This window comes from Dermacentor albipictus, chromosome 4 (assembly GCF_038994185.2).
Source record: "Dermacentor albipictus isolate Rhodes 1998 colony chromosome 4, USDA_Dalb.pri_finalv2, whole genome shotgun sequence".
Classification (NCBI taxonomy): Eukaryota; Metazoa; Arthropoda; class Arachnida; order Ixodida; family Ixodidae; genus Dermacentor; species Dermacentor albipictus.
The window spans coordinates 44355608-44369054 of record NC_091824.1 but is presented as its reverse complement, the minus strand read 5'-3'; the positions used below and the strand labels follow the sequence as shown (position 1 = coordinate 44369054).

General features: G+C 51.0%; 1 protein-coding gene across 12 annotated transcripts in view; it reads left to right on the top strand.

Moving 5' to 3' along the window:
- Nucleotides 1-13447, top strand: part of LOC135907152 (transcription factor 12-like) — a 182108-nt gene that overhangs the window by 59142 nt on the left and 109519 nt on the right. The window contains exon 1 of one of the 12 annotated variants that reach the window (XM_065438816.1): nucleotides 322-926. The exons of the other annotated variants lie outside the window; for them this stretch is intronic. Within the exon in view, the coding sequence (XP_065294888.1) occupies nucleotides 732-926 (195 nt within the window). The 5' untranslated portion in view covers nucleotides 322-731. Of the gene's footprint in view, nucleotides 1-321; nucleotides 927-13447 lie in introns of those variants that run through there. 12 annotated transcript variants of the gene reach the window in all.

The following is a 13447-nucleotide window of genomic DNA, read 5'->3' as shown; positions in this document are numbered from 1 at the left end:
CGCCGCTTTTTTGCTTCCTTTTGTGTCTGATCGCGGTGGCCCTCTCTTCCCTCCACCGAGTGCCGCGCAGCTCCCTCCCGAAGCACTCTCATCGTGCAACGGAGGGAGGCTCCAGCGCTGTCGAGCTGGGGCGCACCGAGACGCGTCGTCTCTTCCTCCCTCCCGTGGTTCCCCCTCTGTCCTTTCCCCACCGACGATTCCTCCTTTCCGCCGGCTTTCGGGCGAACTTCCTCCTCGCCCCTCTTTGTTTCCCCGGCGGTGGCGGAGCGCTGCTGCGTCCTCCTCCTCTCCACGCACGGTGGCGGCGGTTGCTGCAGATAGTCAGCGAGACCTGCCGGCAGCAGCAGCAGTAGCAGGACGCAACGCGCACGCCGACCGGGTAGTAGCGCGTGCGAGGTGCGGGCGCGCGCTCTTTCCACCACCTCTCATTCGCGGTGAAGCCACCGGCTCGTCGTCCAGCGCGCTGCTGCCTTTTCTTGCCGCCGTGCAGTGTAGTAGTCGCGACTGGCGTGGCTGTCAGCTTGCCGGTCGTCCGTCTCCGAGTGGTTTGTGCCGTCGTCGTCCCTTGACTCCCGTCGGCGATATCGGGCCGCCCTTGTGTGACCGCATCGCGCCCGCCTCCTTTCTTCCTCGCGTGGTGTCCTGGGCGCGCGTCGCCGGCGTGGTGGTGATGCCGCGGTGATTAGGCGCTTGATGTGTTGTGCGTGCGGCGCTACCGGCCCAACGTCGTCATGTTTCCCTACGAGAGCGGCGGCGGTCAGGGCTTTCTCGAGGTCGGCGGCACGCAGGTGCACCAGCTGATGACGCCGCCCGCCGCCGCCTACCAGCAGCACGGCGGCATCGTCAACGGCCACCTGCACCATGCTCAGCACCAGCCGCCGCCGCAACACCAGCACCAGCACCACCATCAGATGGTGCGCTATCAGGTGAGGTCTCCGCACGCGCTGTGCTGAAGACCACGTGGAACTATATATATATATATATCTATAAATTCATTCGCTGCCTGCACGTGGCGGAGGCGAGCTGTGGTGGGGGAGGGTTCTAGACAAGCGAATGGCGGCACGACCCCTCTCGCTTTGTGCTGCCGTCTGCTATTTCTTTGTGCACGTTTCACGCCGCCTTCTAGGAGTTCCCGATTTTTTTTCCTTCTTTTTCGTTTACCACAGACAGGATCAAAAGTGCGCGTTCGCCTACTTCTTCATTTCTTTTCTTTAGAAGCGGGTGTCAACATGCTGCCGTGTTTTACTCTCCACTTCAGCACGACGCAGAAGTGGACGTATCATGCACGTGGTGCGCTTACCGGCGACGCTCGAGCAGTTACCACTGGCTTGCGCAAGTTCCGTGTACCCGCAGCCTAGGATGCCCTCCGTTGTCTCTTCAGCTGCGTGTAGTTTTTGCTGCGTTAGTACTTTCATACTTCGGTAATTTGCAGTACACCTCTGTTACACGGACGCGGGCCACGTGCGAACGGATGACGCCCTTTGCAAACCTATTGCACTTTCAACCGAATCCACGTTTGTTAAAAAAAAAAAAAGATGGTGAAGGTGTCATCGGTGAAACCTGTCACGCTTTAATCGCGCCGCGTTTTCTACGACGCTGGCCGGGCGTCCGTCTCTCGCTGCTGCTGCACCGTGTCTTCTTCGTACCGGCTTTGCGTGTTTTGCGGCAAAGTACATTCAGGTTTGTCGCAGCTCGCTGCCGACGGGGAAGGACGCCTTCGATGTAGTCTCGCCTTCTTTTTTTACTACCATTATTTCTCGTTACTCGGCCGTGCGCAGTGTTATTGTTGCGGCAAGCCATTGTCATGCAGCCTCGATACCTGTGCGTCTCCGCCGTCTCGTACCTGCGCTTCGCGACGCGTTTCGCAGTAGGGGGCGAGGGGGTCCGTGTTGGGCCTCGTATTTCACCATTGTTTGCGGCGCACCTTCGTGGAAGGTCGCTGACGTTGAGGCCGCTAGTCCGCGAGTCCATTGTATTCCTTCTTTTCGAGGCGCGACTGGTCTTCGTTTTTCTTTTTTTTAGTAGGTGTGTTTTGTGAGGGCTTTAGCGGCCGGGATTTTCTATCCCTGAGCGCGAACGGCGTGTTTCTCGAGCCATCCGCGTGTTTACTCGCGAATGCGATAGCGTCGCATGTGCGAAAACGGCGCTAACCCTCTCCGTACCGCTGGAAATCACAGAAAAAGAAAAAAGCTTGATTAGTACCTGGTAACGCCATTGAAGCACAAGTAAGACAAGGCACCGAGAAGGTGGTTTTGTGAAATGACAAAAAGTGCATCAAATTCCCCATGGATATCCAGAAACGTGGCCTCGTGACGAGCTGTACTTGCTATCGGCCATGTTGGAACCAATTCGGGTGTCGGTTGTTCATTCCAGGGTTGTAGCTGTGCCGTTTGAGGTGCGTACTACTGTTACGTTTGGTTTACTAGCTGAAGAGCAGGGGTCTTGGGGTGTCGATATCAGACGACATTTCACCGAGTCGAACGCAGGCACGTAGAGGCTGACAATTTCGCCACCCCTACGAGAGGACGCGTCTAACTCGTAACCTCGACCGCGTACTGGCATAGCGATCTATAGTTGCCATTCAACATCTTACGCTTTACCACCGTTGAACCCTGCACACGATACTACCCTGCCATAGCCTGTAGCGGGGGAGAACTGAGGAGCTGGAATCTTTGCCGTAATTTTTTTGTAATGCCTTTAGGCTCGCGTTTCGTTCCTGGAATGGGAGGGGACTGGGCCGTGCTTAAAGGGAGCAATGCAGTCTGTGAACGAGAGTAGACGTCTGAAAAACACGAGGTGGCGGTCACTATTTTGCGAATCTCAAAACGTGTGCCAAATCGGCTATGTTTGAGGCCTGAGCCCGGATGCCCAAGGAAAAAAAAAAGAAAAAAAAACTTGACAGATATGTGCCACAGGATGCGGCATATGTGGGCCACAACAAAAGCCCCGGTAAACGACTCGACTTATCCTAATGGCGTTCAAGATCAAGGTATCCAGCGACAAGAGGGGGCCGCCAACAGCTGCCATCAACGTCGTCAATCACCAACGCCCATGTCCAGCTCGTCTGCTAGCGATTGGGCGAGCAGGTCAAGAAGTGGTTGGGGAATTTCGGGGACCGGCTTTCCTTCTGGCGGTGTGTGTTGTGTACCTCTCACTGTCATTCCTAGGACAACGGGGTGTACTCGCATCACCCTTTCCACGATGATGGCGGCACGTGTGCTTGGTTGGCGTCGTCATTCTCCTCCTTAGCTAAGGTGGTGTTTTGCGGCTACACGCCACTGGATTGGTCAACGGTGACACGACCTGTTTCCCTAGCATGCTAGCGGGCGTGCTCCTCCAGGGTGATTTAGCGTGCTCAGACAGAACGATGTAGCTGCGTGCTTCGATGTTACTGCGCTCTGTAGTTCTTCTGCCCGTACGTGTACGCTTTCACTTGTGACTAAATTTGCCCCGCAATCTCCCGTGTACGAGGGCGAACCAGAAAGCTTTTGCCCCTATTTTTTTATTAGCCAAAATAAAGTAGTTACAGGTTATTACAAATGTACGTACACCTTACACTATCATTCCACATAATCCACACGCCGGTTCAGACATTTGTCCCACCGCAGCACTAAATTCGAGATGCGCCTGTAGCAGAATTCCTCCGGCTAACTGTGGAACCACCGTCGGACCGCTGTCTTGGCTTCATCGTTGCACGTGAATCGCTGTCCTGACAGGAACTTCTTATGCGGACCGAAAACGAGGAACTCACTAGGGGCGAGGACCGGGCCGTATGGTGGGTGAGACTGTATGGTGCTCGATCGAAAACGAATCGCACTTAGTTGCTCCTACGCCGTGGACGTGTGAAACACAACCGCCATCTTCAACAACTGACAGCAGCGCCGTGCCGCGGAGCTACCGGCAGATAAGGCCGGGCCGCTCCAAGAAAGGTCCAAGGCCGGAAATCGGTCCAGCGCCGGAAATTGGTCCACCGCTGGGAAACATTGCATTTACAGCGTTATCTGAAAAAAAAAAAAAACGTGGAGGGGGCGGGGGGGTTAAGGACTCTGATTCGCCCTCGTAAACACCCCTGTTTTGTTTCTTCGACCTTACAACCCATCACCAAGCTACCAACTATCGTCAAGGGTGTACGGACGACGGCGTGGACCGGCTTGACGTTGGTGTTGCTTTACCCTTTAGAACGGGCGGGCGCTGGTGCTGCGCCGCAGCCGTGATAAAAAAGCATTAAAACAGTAACATAACACTGTCACAAAAGAAACAAAAAAACTAAACAGTAAAAAGATAGCAAAAGTCTAAATTGTCACTATCGACTGTACGGTTCAACTTCAGTTCATGGACGTCCGCTCGCTACCCTCCGTGTGACGCCCCGCCTAGCGTAGGCCAATTGGCTACCCTTTTTTGAGGCTCACTCGTGGCGTTGGCCAAGAGCGCGACCGTCTGTGTGACGCCCGGCTCCACAGCTACCGTGCCCAAACCCTAGAGATGGGACTGTGGCATCGCGACACCGAATTTATCGACGACTATCTTGACTTCTGGTAACTCGCATGCGCGTTTTCTTTGTAGCTTCTTTCTGATGGACAATTTGCAACATCCTGTAAGTCGGCTGCACCTGCTAGGTGATTCTCCAGTCAATAACCTCGTTCGCAGTGTAATGTTTCTCCCTGCCAGTGCAGTCTCGCCTAGGAGGCAGCGCGTGTACAAAGGCTTACCGCAAGTTACCCCAAAAATTTCACCTCGTCGTAGTTTCACGATTCTTTTTTTTCCTTTATTTTTACTTCGGGAAATAGCCTGCCTTTAGGCGTCATAAATACGCGGTTACATAAGCACAAACAGATTTGTTTAGATGACGTCATGCACTCGGAAAAGAGGACCGCAAGAATGACTCGCCCATTGTCCGCGTACGATCGGCCCTTCACGCGACGAAGCATGAATGAAAACTCCACAGATGGACTTGCAGATCACAATGGGCGAGCCATTCTCCCGTCCCTGAAACACGCAGCCGGCTCTATCTAGTTAGTACGACTACTTCGTTCACAAGTTTTCCAGCACGGATTGCGTCTATTGTTTCCTCTCGAGGGCCCATCATAGAGTTGCGCAAGGCAGTCGGACAAGCGTCGGGATTTACAGGTGGCTTCGGGAGGGTTAAAGGGCCCCTGAAACGGTTCGGACAAATTTTGTAGGTGCGTAGGGTACAGCTTAAGTAGAACATTCGCACCACAATTTAAGTGAAGCGTTACGTATTAATGGAGCTGCAAGCGATTAGAAGTTACCCTCCTCCCTAGCTATGCTTTTCCTCCTCAACTCGCTCGCCGAGCGAGTGGCGCTAAGCTCCGCCTTCACTGGTTCAGCGTCACGATGCGACGTCACATCGCTCACTTCCGGTTGTTTAGGAGCACGCCCCCTCCCGCGCGAGACCTCCGCTAGCCGCTTGGCCGTCGACCGAGAGCTATCGAAGCAGCGTGCGTTGCGAGCATTCTGTCGTAGCGCCGAACGTGTCCGGTACTGCGCTAAAAACAGGCAAGCTGGTCATTTCGGCAAATGACTGGAGGCATAAACTCAAGCTGATGAAGGAACTTTAGCGTAGACGTACGTGAGCAGCCTAATCGGTCTGCACGGTCCAGACACTTGCTGGCGCAGCGCTTAACCAGTCAAACAAAGCGCTAATATTGCTCTAACCAAGTGTAAAGCATTTTAAACATTTATAAATCAACGTGTTGATGATTACACTCCTGCGAAAAATACACACCAGCAGCAAAGAATACACTTCGTTGCTGCTACTGTGTATGGTTGAGCTCTGTGCCACCAGGTGGCTGCACCGTGCAGACCGTTCACATTTGCCCTTCTGCTCATCTCGTGGCTCATCCCGGCACAGTCAAGCGGCCAGACCCTGTCCCCCTGCGCTTGCGTTTGCCCTAATACTGGACTCGCGGTTTGCAGGTCGCTAGGTTTGCAGTCCACAAGGCAACAAAGTCGAATCATAGTGCTCGCGAAAAGACTGAGACCGACTCTGACCGCGGAGCTCTCGTCAAAATGGAGTACGTTGTAACACAAGCAGACGACACTTGCTGTGTGCCGGAAGTGCTGAAGTGTACTAAAAAACTATTCTTGTGTATTCTCTTTAAGTTATTTTCTTTTTACAAAAACAAAGTAACTAACATTCCAACTATTACGAGCATCATTTGTTCACCATAAAGTTGGAAAAATTATCGACCACGCGCCCTGGTCAGCCAATCAGATAGCTCGCCCATGTGACGTAATATGGGTTATTTGCATCATATGGGTAGGGGCGGCTTAAAATTCCGCCGAGCAGTGCGCTGCGATCGGCAGCGATGGGTATTTTTAAAACCTTATAATAAATTACACGCTTTACGCAGAGCACTTAGATGCATCAATTAATGATCAGAAGAACCTACTCTAACGACTCAGTACGTTTGTAGAAAATCGCCAAAATCGTTTCAGGGTCCCTTTAACATCGACGAAGTGAACGTAAGCGAAAAACGCTTGGAAGATTGGTAGCGCGAGATAAGAGAGTGAATGGCGTCTAATAATGGTTTTTTACATGGCCGGACTCCTCCACGTGGCGGCTGAATTTGCAAAGGAGGCACAAGGCGACTAGAATTGCTTAGACATGCGCAGTCGCTTTCAAGCGAAGACTAATCTCGAGGATGACACGAGGAAAGGCGTGAGATATGCCTTTTGTAATTTATTATTATTACATTTTTGACGACGAAAGCTCCACCATCATGGCGCACGCGGTCCTTCCCAGCTGCACCTGCACAGCTTCGCAAAGTGTCTGTGGCGTCTTCGTCAGATCCCCTCAGCTGTAGACGGGTCGCAGGTGCACCTCGCTGCTTCAAGCAGCCGGTGTCGCACCAAATGCTGGCCCCAGCCACAGCCGAGGTGGTGACCGCGGAACGCGCTGTGGTTTCCCCAGCTCGCGTGTATTGCGATGCGTCCAGCGTCGGCATGACGCAGCTGGCGCCTGCAGTGACCATGCGTGTGACGTTCGCCTGGAGTGGGGGGTTACAAGGCGAAAGAAACCGGATGTGCGGCAGGCACAATCCGTGGTTCACTCAACTGCTACCGTGCGGACCCCTTCGCTTTATGGTACCCCTTGTGGCACCTGCTGTCCAGTTCACCTCGCGTTGCTCGGACCTGTCTCGACGCCGTTTGGGGACACCTGCTCGCAGGTGTACGGAGCGAACATCTGCGTTTTTCGTCGGCGGCGGCGGCGCTGGGAGAGCGGTGTCTCCCCAAGAAGGTTGCAGTTTTAAAACCTCTTTGGCTCCCTCCCCCTTGCTTTTCTTGTTGCGAACTGAGAGGACGTCGCGGTAGGGTCGCGCGGGTTCTGCTCGGCTCCTGTCTGACCCGATCCGTTCGCGTAAACGAAACGGCGATCTCTTCTAACCCCGGTCTTGCGCTAGCTGGTTCCTTATTTATTTGTTGAATTTCCTTACTTGATCACTGCACCTAATTGTCTGCTGCCCTTGATTGGGTTTCTCTTCCACTGGTAACCACTGGTTATCTGCCCTATCCATTATGTGGCTTGCCCAGCTCCATTTCTTTCCCGTCCTAATGTCAACTGTAATATCGGCTAACCCACTCTAATTCATACCTCGGTCTCCTAACGTTACGTGTAATATTTCTCGTTGCATCGCTGGTTGCGCGGTCCATAACTTGGTCTCAAGCTTCTTTGTCAACCTCCAAGTTTCTTCCCCATATGTTAGCACCGGTAGAATGCAGTGATTGTACGCTTTTCTTTTCAAAGATAATGGTAGTGTCGCGGTCATGAATTTATCCGCCATAGTGGCTTTGGTATTGCGCTGCTAGGTTCGAGATGACCGCATAAACATACTCCGCGCATATTTCGAAAGTGTGACTGTCGATCATGAATTCTTGTTATCTTGTCAGGCTATTCAACATTACATTGTTCTGCTATTAATATTCAACCCTACCCTTACACTTTCTCAGCCAAGGTCTTCCTCAATCGTTTGTTGCGATTTATCCCCAGTGTTGCTGGGGGTGAATATCCCCGATATGTTCGCCGTTGATCGTCACACTCGGTCTTGCCCAGTCAGTCAGACAGTTTGAATATTTCTGAGCATGCAGTGAAAAGCGTTGAAGGGATTGTCTTTTCTTGCCTGTCCTTTTTCTTTTTTCTCCGCTTTTCTTGTGGAGAATTAAAGTAGCGGTGGAGTCATTGTATATATTTGCTAGGATATTGACGCATGTTTCCCGCACTCCATAATTATGCAATGCCTCCATCTCTGCTGGAATCGCTACTGAATGAAATACCTTTTTTTTTTTTCACAATTCACGAAAGCTATTATAGCGCTCGTGATATCATAGCGTGGATAAATGCTGCTTGAGACTGAGCCCTGGCGAAGTCCATATTTCAGGTTAATTGCGCCGTTCTTCTTTTTTTTTTTTTCAGTAGCAATTACATGGCCACTCCAAGCGAATATCTGCCGTCGGCGTCGCCGTGATATCCTTATATATTTAGGTGTATGCAGGTTATATGGTATGCGGTATATGCAGGTTACATTGGCACACCATTCTATCACTCAAATTGCTTGTACCAGGTCTTACATTCTTGCCAAAATTATTCCTCAGGATTTCGCAAATGGCAGCCCATAAGCGAATGTCACGAAACAAAACACAAACATCGCATGCCTTTTGTCTTAAATCTTCTCAGACTTAAATATTAAATGCGCGAGACAACAGAGAGTTTTGGATGTCTGCGCATGCGCAGTACCGTGGCCACTAGTTCTTGCGTACGCAAGCCACTTACGTCCCCTAATCTAAAACTCGCAAGCAACAGAGCGCGGACCTGAAAGTGATGTAATTTTATTGGTGCGTCAGTGCACTACCTCCGGGATCGGCCCAGCATCGAGGTTCGATACATACCCGACACGGAAAAGTGGGGCTAAAGTCGCTAAAAAAGTCGTTGGCTTTAATTAAATACACGTAAACGAAATTGCCCGATGACAGAATTCAAACAGAGGACCCCTAGCAAAACAGCAATTTTTTTTTTACTTAGTCAGCTTACGTTTACTTCAATTCATACTTCCACTACAGCCACGAGTCTTGCACTTCGTGTAATATTCCAAGTTGTTGCTATCACATTGATTGCTTCGCCATTATGGAGAAATTGATATTTTTATGACTCTGGCAAAAGCAGATGGTTCGCGAGCCGTTGCGACGCCTCGAAAACGCGCGGGGACTGCACTTAAGAGAAGTTAGCCAAGTGGCCTCGATTCGTGAACTGCCAGAAGGATAACAGCTGACAAAAGCCCGCTGCAGTGAGGAGTAAAAAAAAAAAGGTACTATAAAACACATTAGCTTAGTACGGGCTTCGTGTTGGGCAGGCATGATGTATTAGTCGCATGTATTAGTTTCCCATTACCGAGAGTCATGCGTACTGTATACGATGTGCAGTATAAATGTTTTATAGACCGAGTGTACAATTGGCGTTCCCGCTCGTCCTTCATAAATTCTGACAGTGAGCGAATGGATCGTCGACCTCTGTAGCGCTTTTCCCCCCTCCCTTTCTTTCTACATTGAACCGATGCGTGCTGCTCTAGCGGATGGTACAGGTGCCGCACGCAGCTTCTGATTAACCTTATATAATCCCCTTGCCCCGGAACCGGTTGTGACGTCGCTCATCGAGTGACACCGCCGCCATGCCGATGCGTAGCTGCCGCTGGAGACGCGGCGGCTGATGCTGCTGTGATGAACGTCGCGCTGGTGCGAGCCGCGGGGTTATATATCGCGCCCATCAAACGCGCGCTGTCGCAAGCGTTTCCGCCGCTGCTGCCTCGCATTCGGTAACGAAGTGAGTAGCGAGCGCTCGTTGCAGTGTCCATCCGCTTTCACCGGAGCAGCATCACGTGACCACTTAACTGTTGGCGACTGCGCGGTTGCAGCTGCACTGACTGGCGCGCCGTGTTAAGCACGCTACGTAGTCTTGACAAGTCAGGTGCCGGATCGCATGCGTGCGCGTGATTGATGCGTGACTGACCGTTTGGCGGCTACGCGCCGTCATATTGTGTGGGACGAGGGGGGAGCGCTAATTAATACTTCGGCAACTTTTGAATGAAAGAAAAAAAGATATTAGAAGGAAGGAAGTTAAGCGGTTTTGAGGCTCTTTAACGGAGAAATGGCGTTAGTGAAGTGTTTGACGTTACGCGCTATGACGGGAATGTCACAACGTTTGGCAAGTATTGCGCAACTGCTTGCCAATGAGAATAAGCCCATGTCACATATTACGTGTCACATTCGTAAGTGCCGTGGAAGATGCGCATATCTTGCTTTTGCACTGCTTTGTGAAGCCCCCTGTGCGTCATATGTGCATCTGAGAAGCAAGTTGCAGCCGTGTTGGGGAGTGCCCCAATTTACGCCGCGCTGTCAGCGCCTTTACGGCGACAGGTACCACGAACTTGGTGGTCAATTAACGACAGAACTGAGGAAGGGGGCGAGTGTTTAAGGTCATCACGACCGCGCCAGCCGCACGTGGAGACAAGGTGACAGTGTCTCGGGTGTCAAAAAGCAATTCCCGAAACGTTTTGTTAATTCTTGTCTAAACAGGGAGAAATGTGTTGCGATCGGGTCTGAAAGAGCCCGCCGAAATGGAGTAGTCGGTAAGGCTACGTGCTTCCTGCCCAGTTCTGCCCTGTACGGCTGCTCGTGTTCCGAGAGCTCCGGGCGTTGTGTGCCACTGTCATCGTCGTGGTTCCGACTGGATCGTTGTTGGACTCACCTTTGACTCTTGCTCCTCCTTTTTTTATGCGAAGCATACTAGCCGCACAACCACGCTCTTCCGTCCTTGCGGCCGCGTAGCTACCATATGACGTCATAACAGCTGCAAAATCGGAGGCTGAACTCGTGCGCTCGCTTGCGGCCGCGTAGCTACATAGCCGGGTCTCAGCTCGTGCGCTCGCCTGCATGATTTGCTTCTTCGTCTAGCCGAACCAAATATAGCCAAGCAACAGCAGTTCACCAGGCGAAACAGTGGTTCAACAACTAAAATATTTGTCACGTGTGCGGCGCCACATTCGCGACCTGGTGTATTGCAGCATGGTAGCAGCGCGCTGCGATACACATTTCATTACCCTCGGGTGTGCGCCGCAACCTTTGAGAATCCGCAGGTGATTTCAAGCTCGGAAGTGGGTGCAGTTAAAGGAGACCATCGGGTGATGCCGGTTACGTTCCGATATTTAAATCCTGTCGTGTTCTCCTACGTCACGTGTAAAGCAGTCGTGCTGCTTTGATCGGCATGCATATCCTAATGTACGCTGAAATGAAATAATCTAAGGAACGCAGGCAAGAGCGCACACACAACAACGTCTTTGCAACACTCGTCTGCTACGTGGTCGCTTCATTCTGAGTTAAATAGCGCTGGACATTTTTTTTTTTAATACACACTCTAAATGTTTTTTTTTTTTTTATACGCTCAAGGATGTTGGCGTCTTTATGGCTAACACCTTTACCCTTCAGGATATTAAAAAAAAAAATATTTGCACATTGTCGAGCTCGAACTGCACCTGCGATGAGAGAAACTGTAGTTGAATACTGTTATAATGCTGATCACTCAGTTGCGCACCACAGGGATAACTATTAAAGTTTATTTCGTGCACTTTTGTCTATCGCAAATGTCATGCTTACTTGCAAAAAAAAAAAAATCTGAAAAGTGAAAGTCCATCTGTACCCATCAGCGATTCGATCTTACCACTCTAGAGACTGAAGGTGTTCAGCCGTGGGTTAAACCAAGCACCACTTATACCCTCACAAAATTGTTGCAAAAAGTATAATGCGTATTACGAAAATGCATGCATTGCCAGAGTTAAACATGGGTCAATATTGTAAAAAAAGAAAAACTAAAAGAAAGGCCAGAATGCATCTCTTGGTAACTGCGTGGCGTTTAATGCGATCAACATTCACGCAGTGTAATTGCTGAAGACACCTTGATTGACAATCCGTAATAGGGTACGTGGCTGCGTATGGGAATCGTACTAAAAAGACTTGAAACTTGTAATTTTTAGTGTTAGCTAGAATAGAGCACGTGCTCACTTTTATCAGTCAGAAGTGCGAGCTTTTTCTTTTTCTCTTTTTTTTTCGCGAGGGAGAACGACGTCTCAGGGGCTGCATAGCAGGCAAGCAGCAGGCCAAAGTGGGCGAAGTAGGCTAAGAATCCTAATCGAATTAACTAAAGAAGAAACAAGTAAACAAGAAATGAAAGAAAAGAACGAAAAAAAAAAGGAAGCAAGTCAGGTCCGCGGCCAACCCGGGCCGTGGTCTCTCTCTCTCTTCCTCGTATTATCCGGGGCCGCGCCCCCTCCCCTCCTTCATTCTGTCCCCCCCCTTTCCTTACAGCGCTCCAAGATTTGTGGCCGCTGTGCGGGGGCGTCGATCTGTTTGCTCTGCGGGATCGGAAGCCGCTGCTGCTGCTGCTGCCGGAAGGAGGAGTACACAGCGTCGGGCGCTTGTTCGAGGGGGCGCCGGATCAACCCTCTTCCCTGTTAGCTCATTGATTTATTCCGGGGCTGGCGGTGAACGGGAGTGCCCGGTGGATTTATTGGCACCCCGCAACAGCGGTGGGGCCGATCCGAGATTGCATTATGGGAGCCAGCTCTACGCGACGATGCCTGTCCACGGTGTGGCTGCGAATAATAATTGAGAAAGGCCGTGTCTTGCCCGCGCTCTCCAGGAGCGAGGAAAGGGAAGATCCGGACCGCGGATGGGTAGTGGCTGAGGTTCGGTGAGGAGGAGGAAATCCGGGGGGGGGAGAGAATAATGAGAAATAAGTCCGATTTTGCGTCACGTGCGAAAACTTTCGAGAAACGACTGTTATTTTGCTACTCATGTGTCGCGCGAACCTCCAGACTGCGATGCTTTTGGTCGGAATACCTCTGCCGTACGCAACGTACAACAGCAACGTCAGAGGTTAGCCAGAAGGGAAGACTGGTTTGCTACCCTGCGAGAGGAGGGAAATGGATTGCGAGTTTGCTGTGTGTGTATTCCGCATGTGGACACCAAACGTTTTTTTCTCTCTTTTCTTTTTTTGAACTAGTGCTTACGTTTCTGGTAAGAGCGGCCGAACGAAGGTTGTTTCTAGAGCCATCGTTTCGACAAGGGAACTCGTTTTTGTCCGATATCTCTAGAACAACACTTTCTAGAAGGGGAAGAGTGATGACATTCATCGAGCAGAATCTTGAAAAAGCGAATCGCGAGTGCTTTTTATTGTCATTATTATTTTTTATTGCATAAGCACGTCGGGAGCATTCTTAGTATTTCGAGTACGAGTAGGGGCACTATATGCATATTGCTCTCTCTCTGCGCTCCGATGAAATAACGTAGTGCCGGCTGATTTTTTTCTTCCTTCTTTCTTAACACGTCTCGGCTTGCTTTTCGTTTGGCTTCTGTTTCTTGCGGCTGTCCTTCCGGTTGT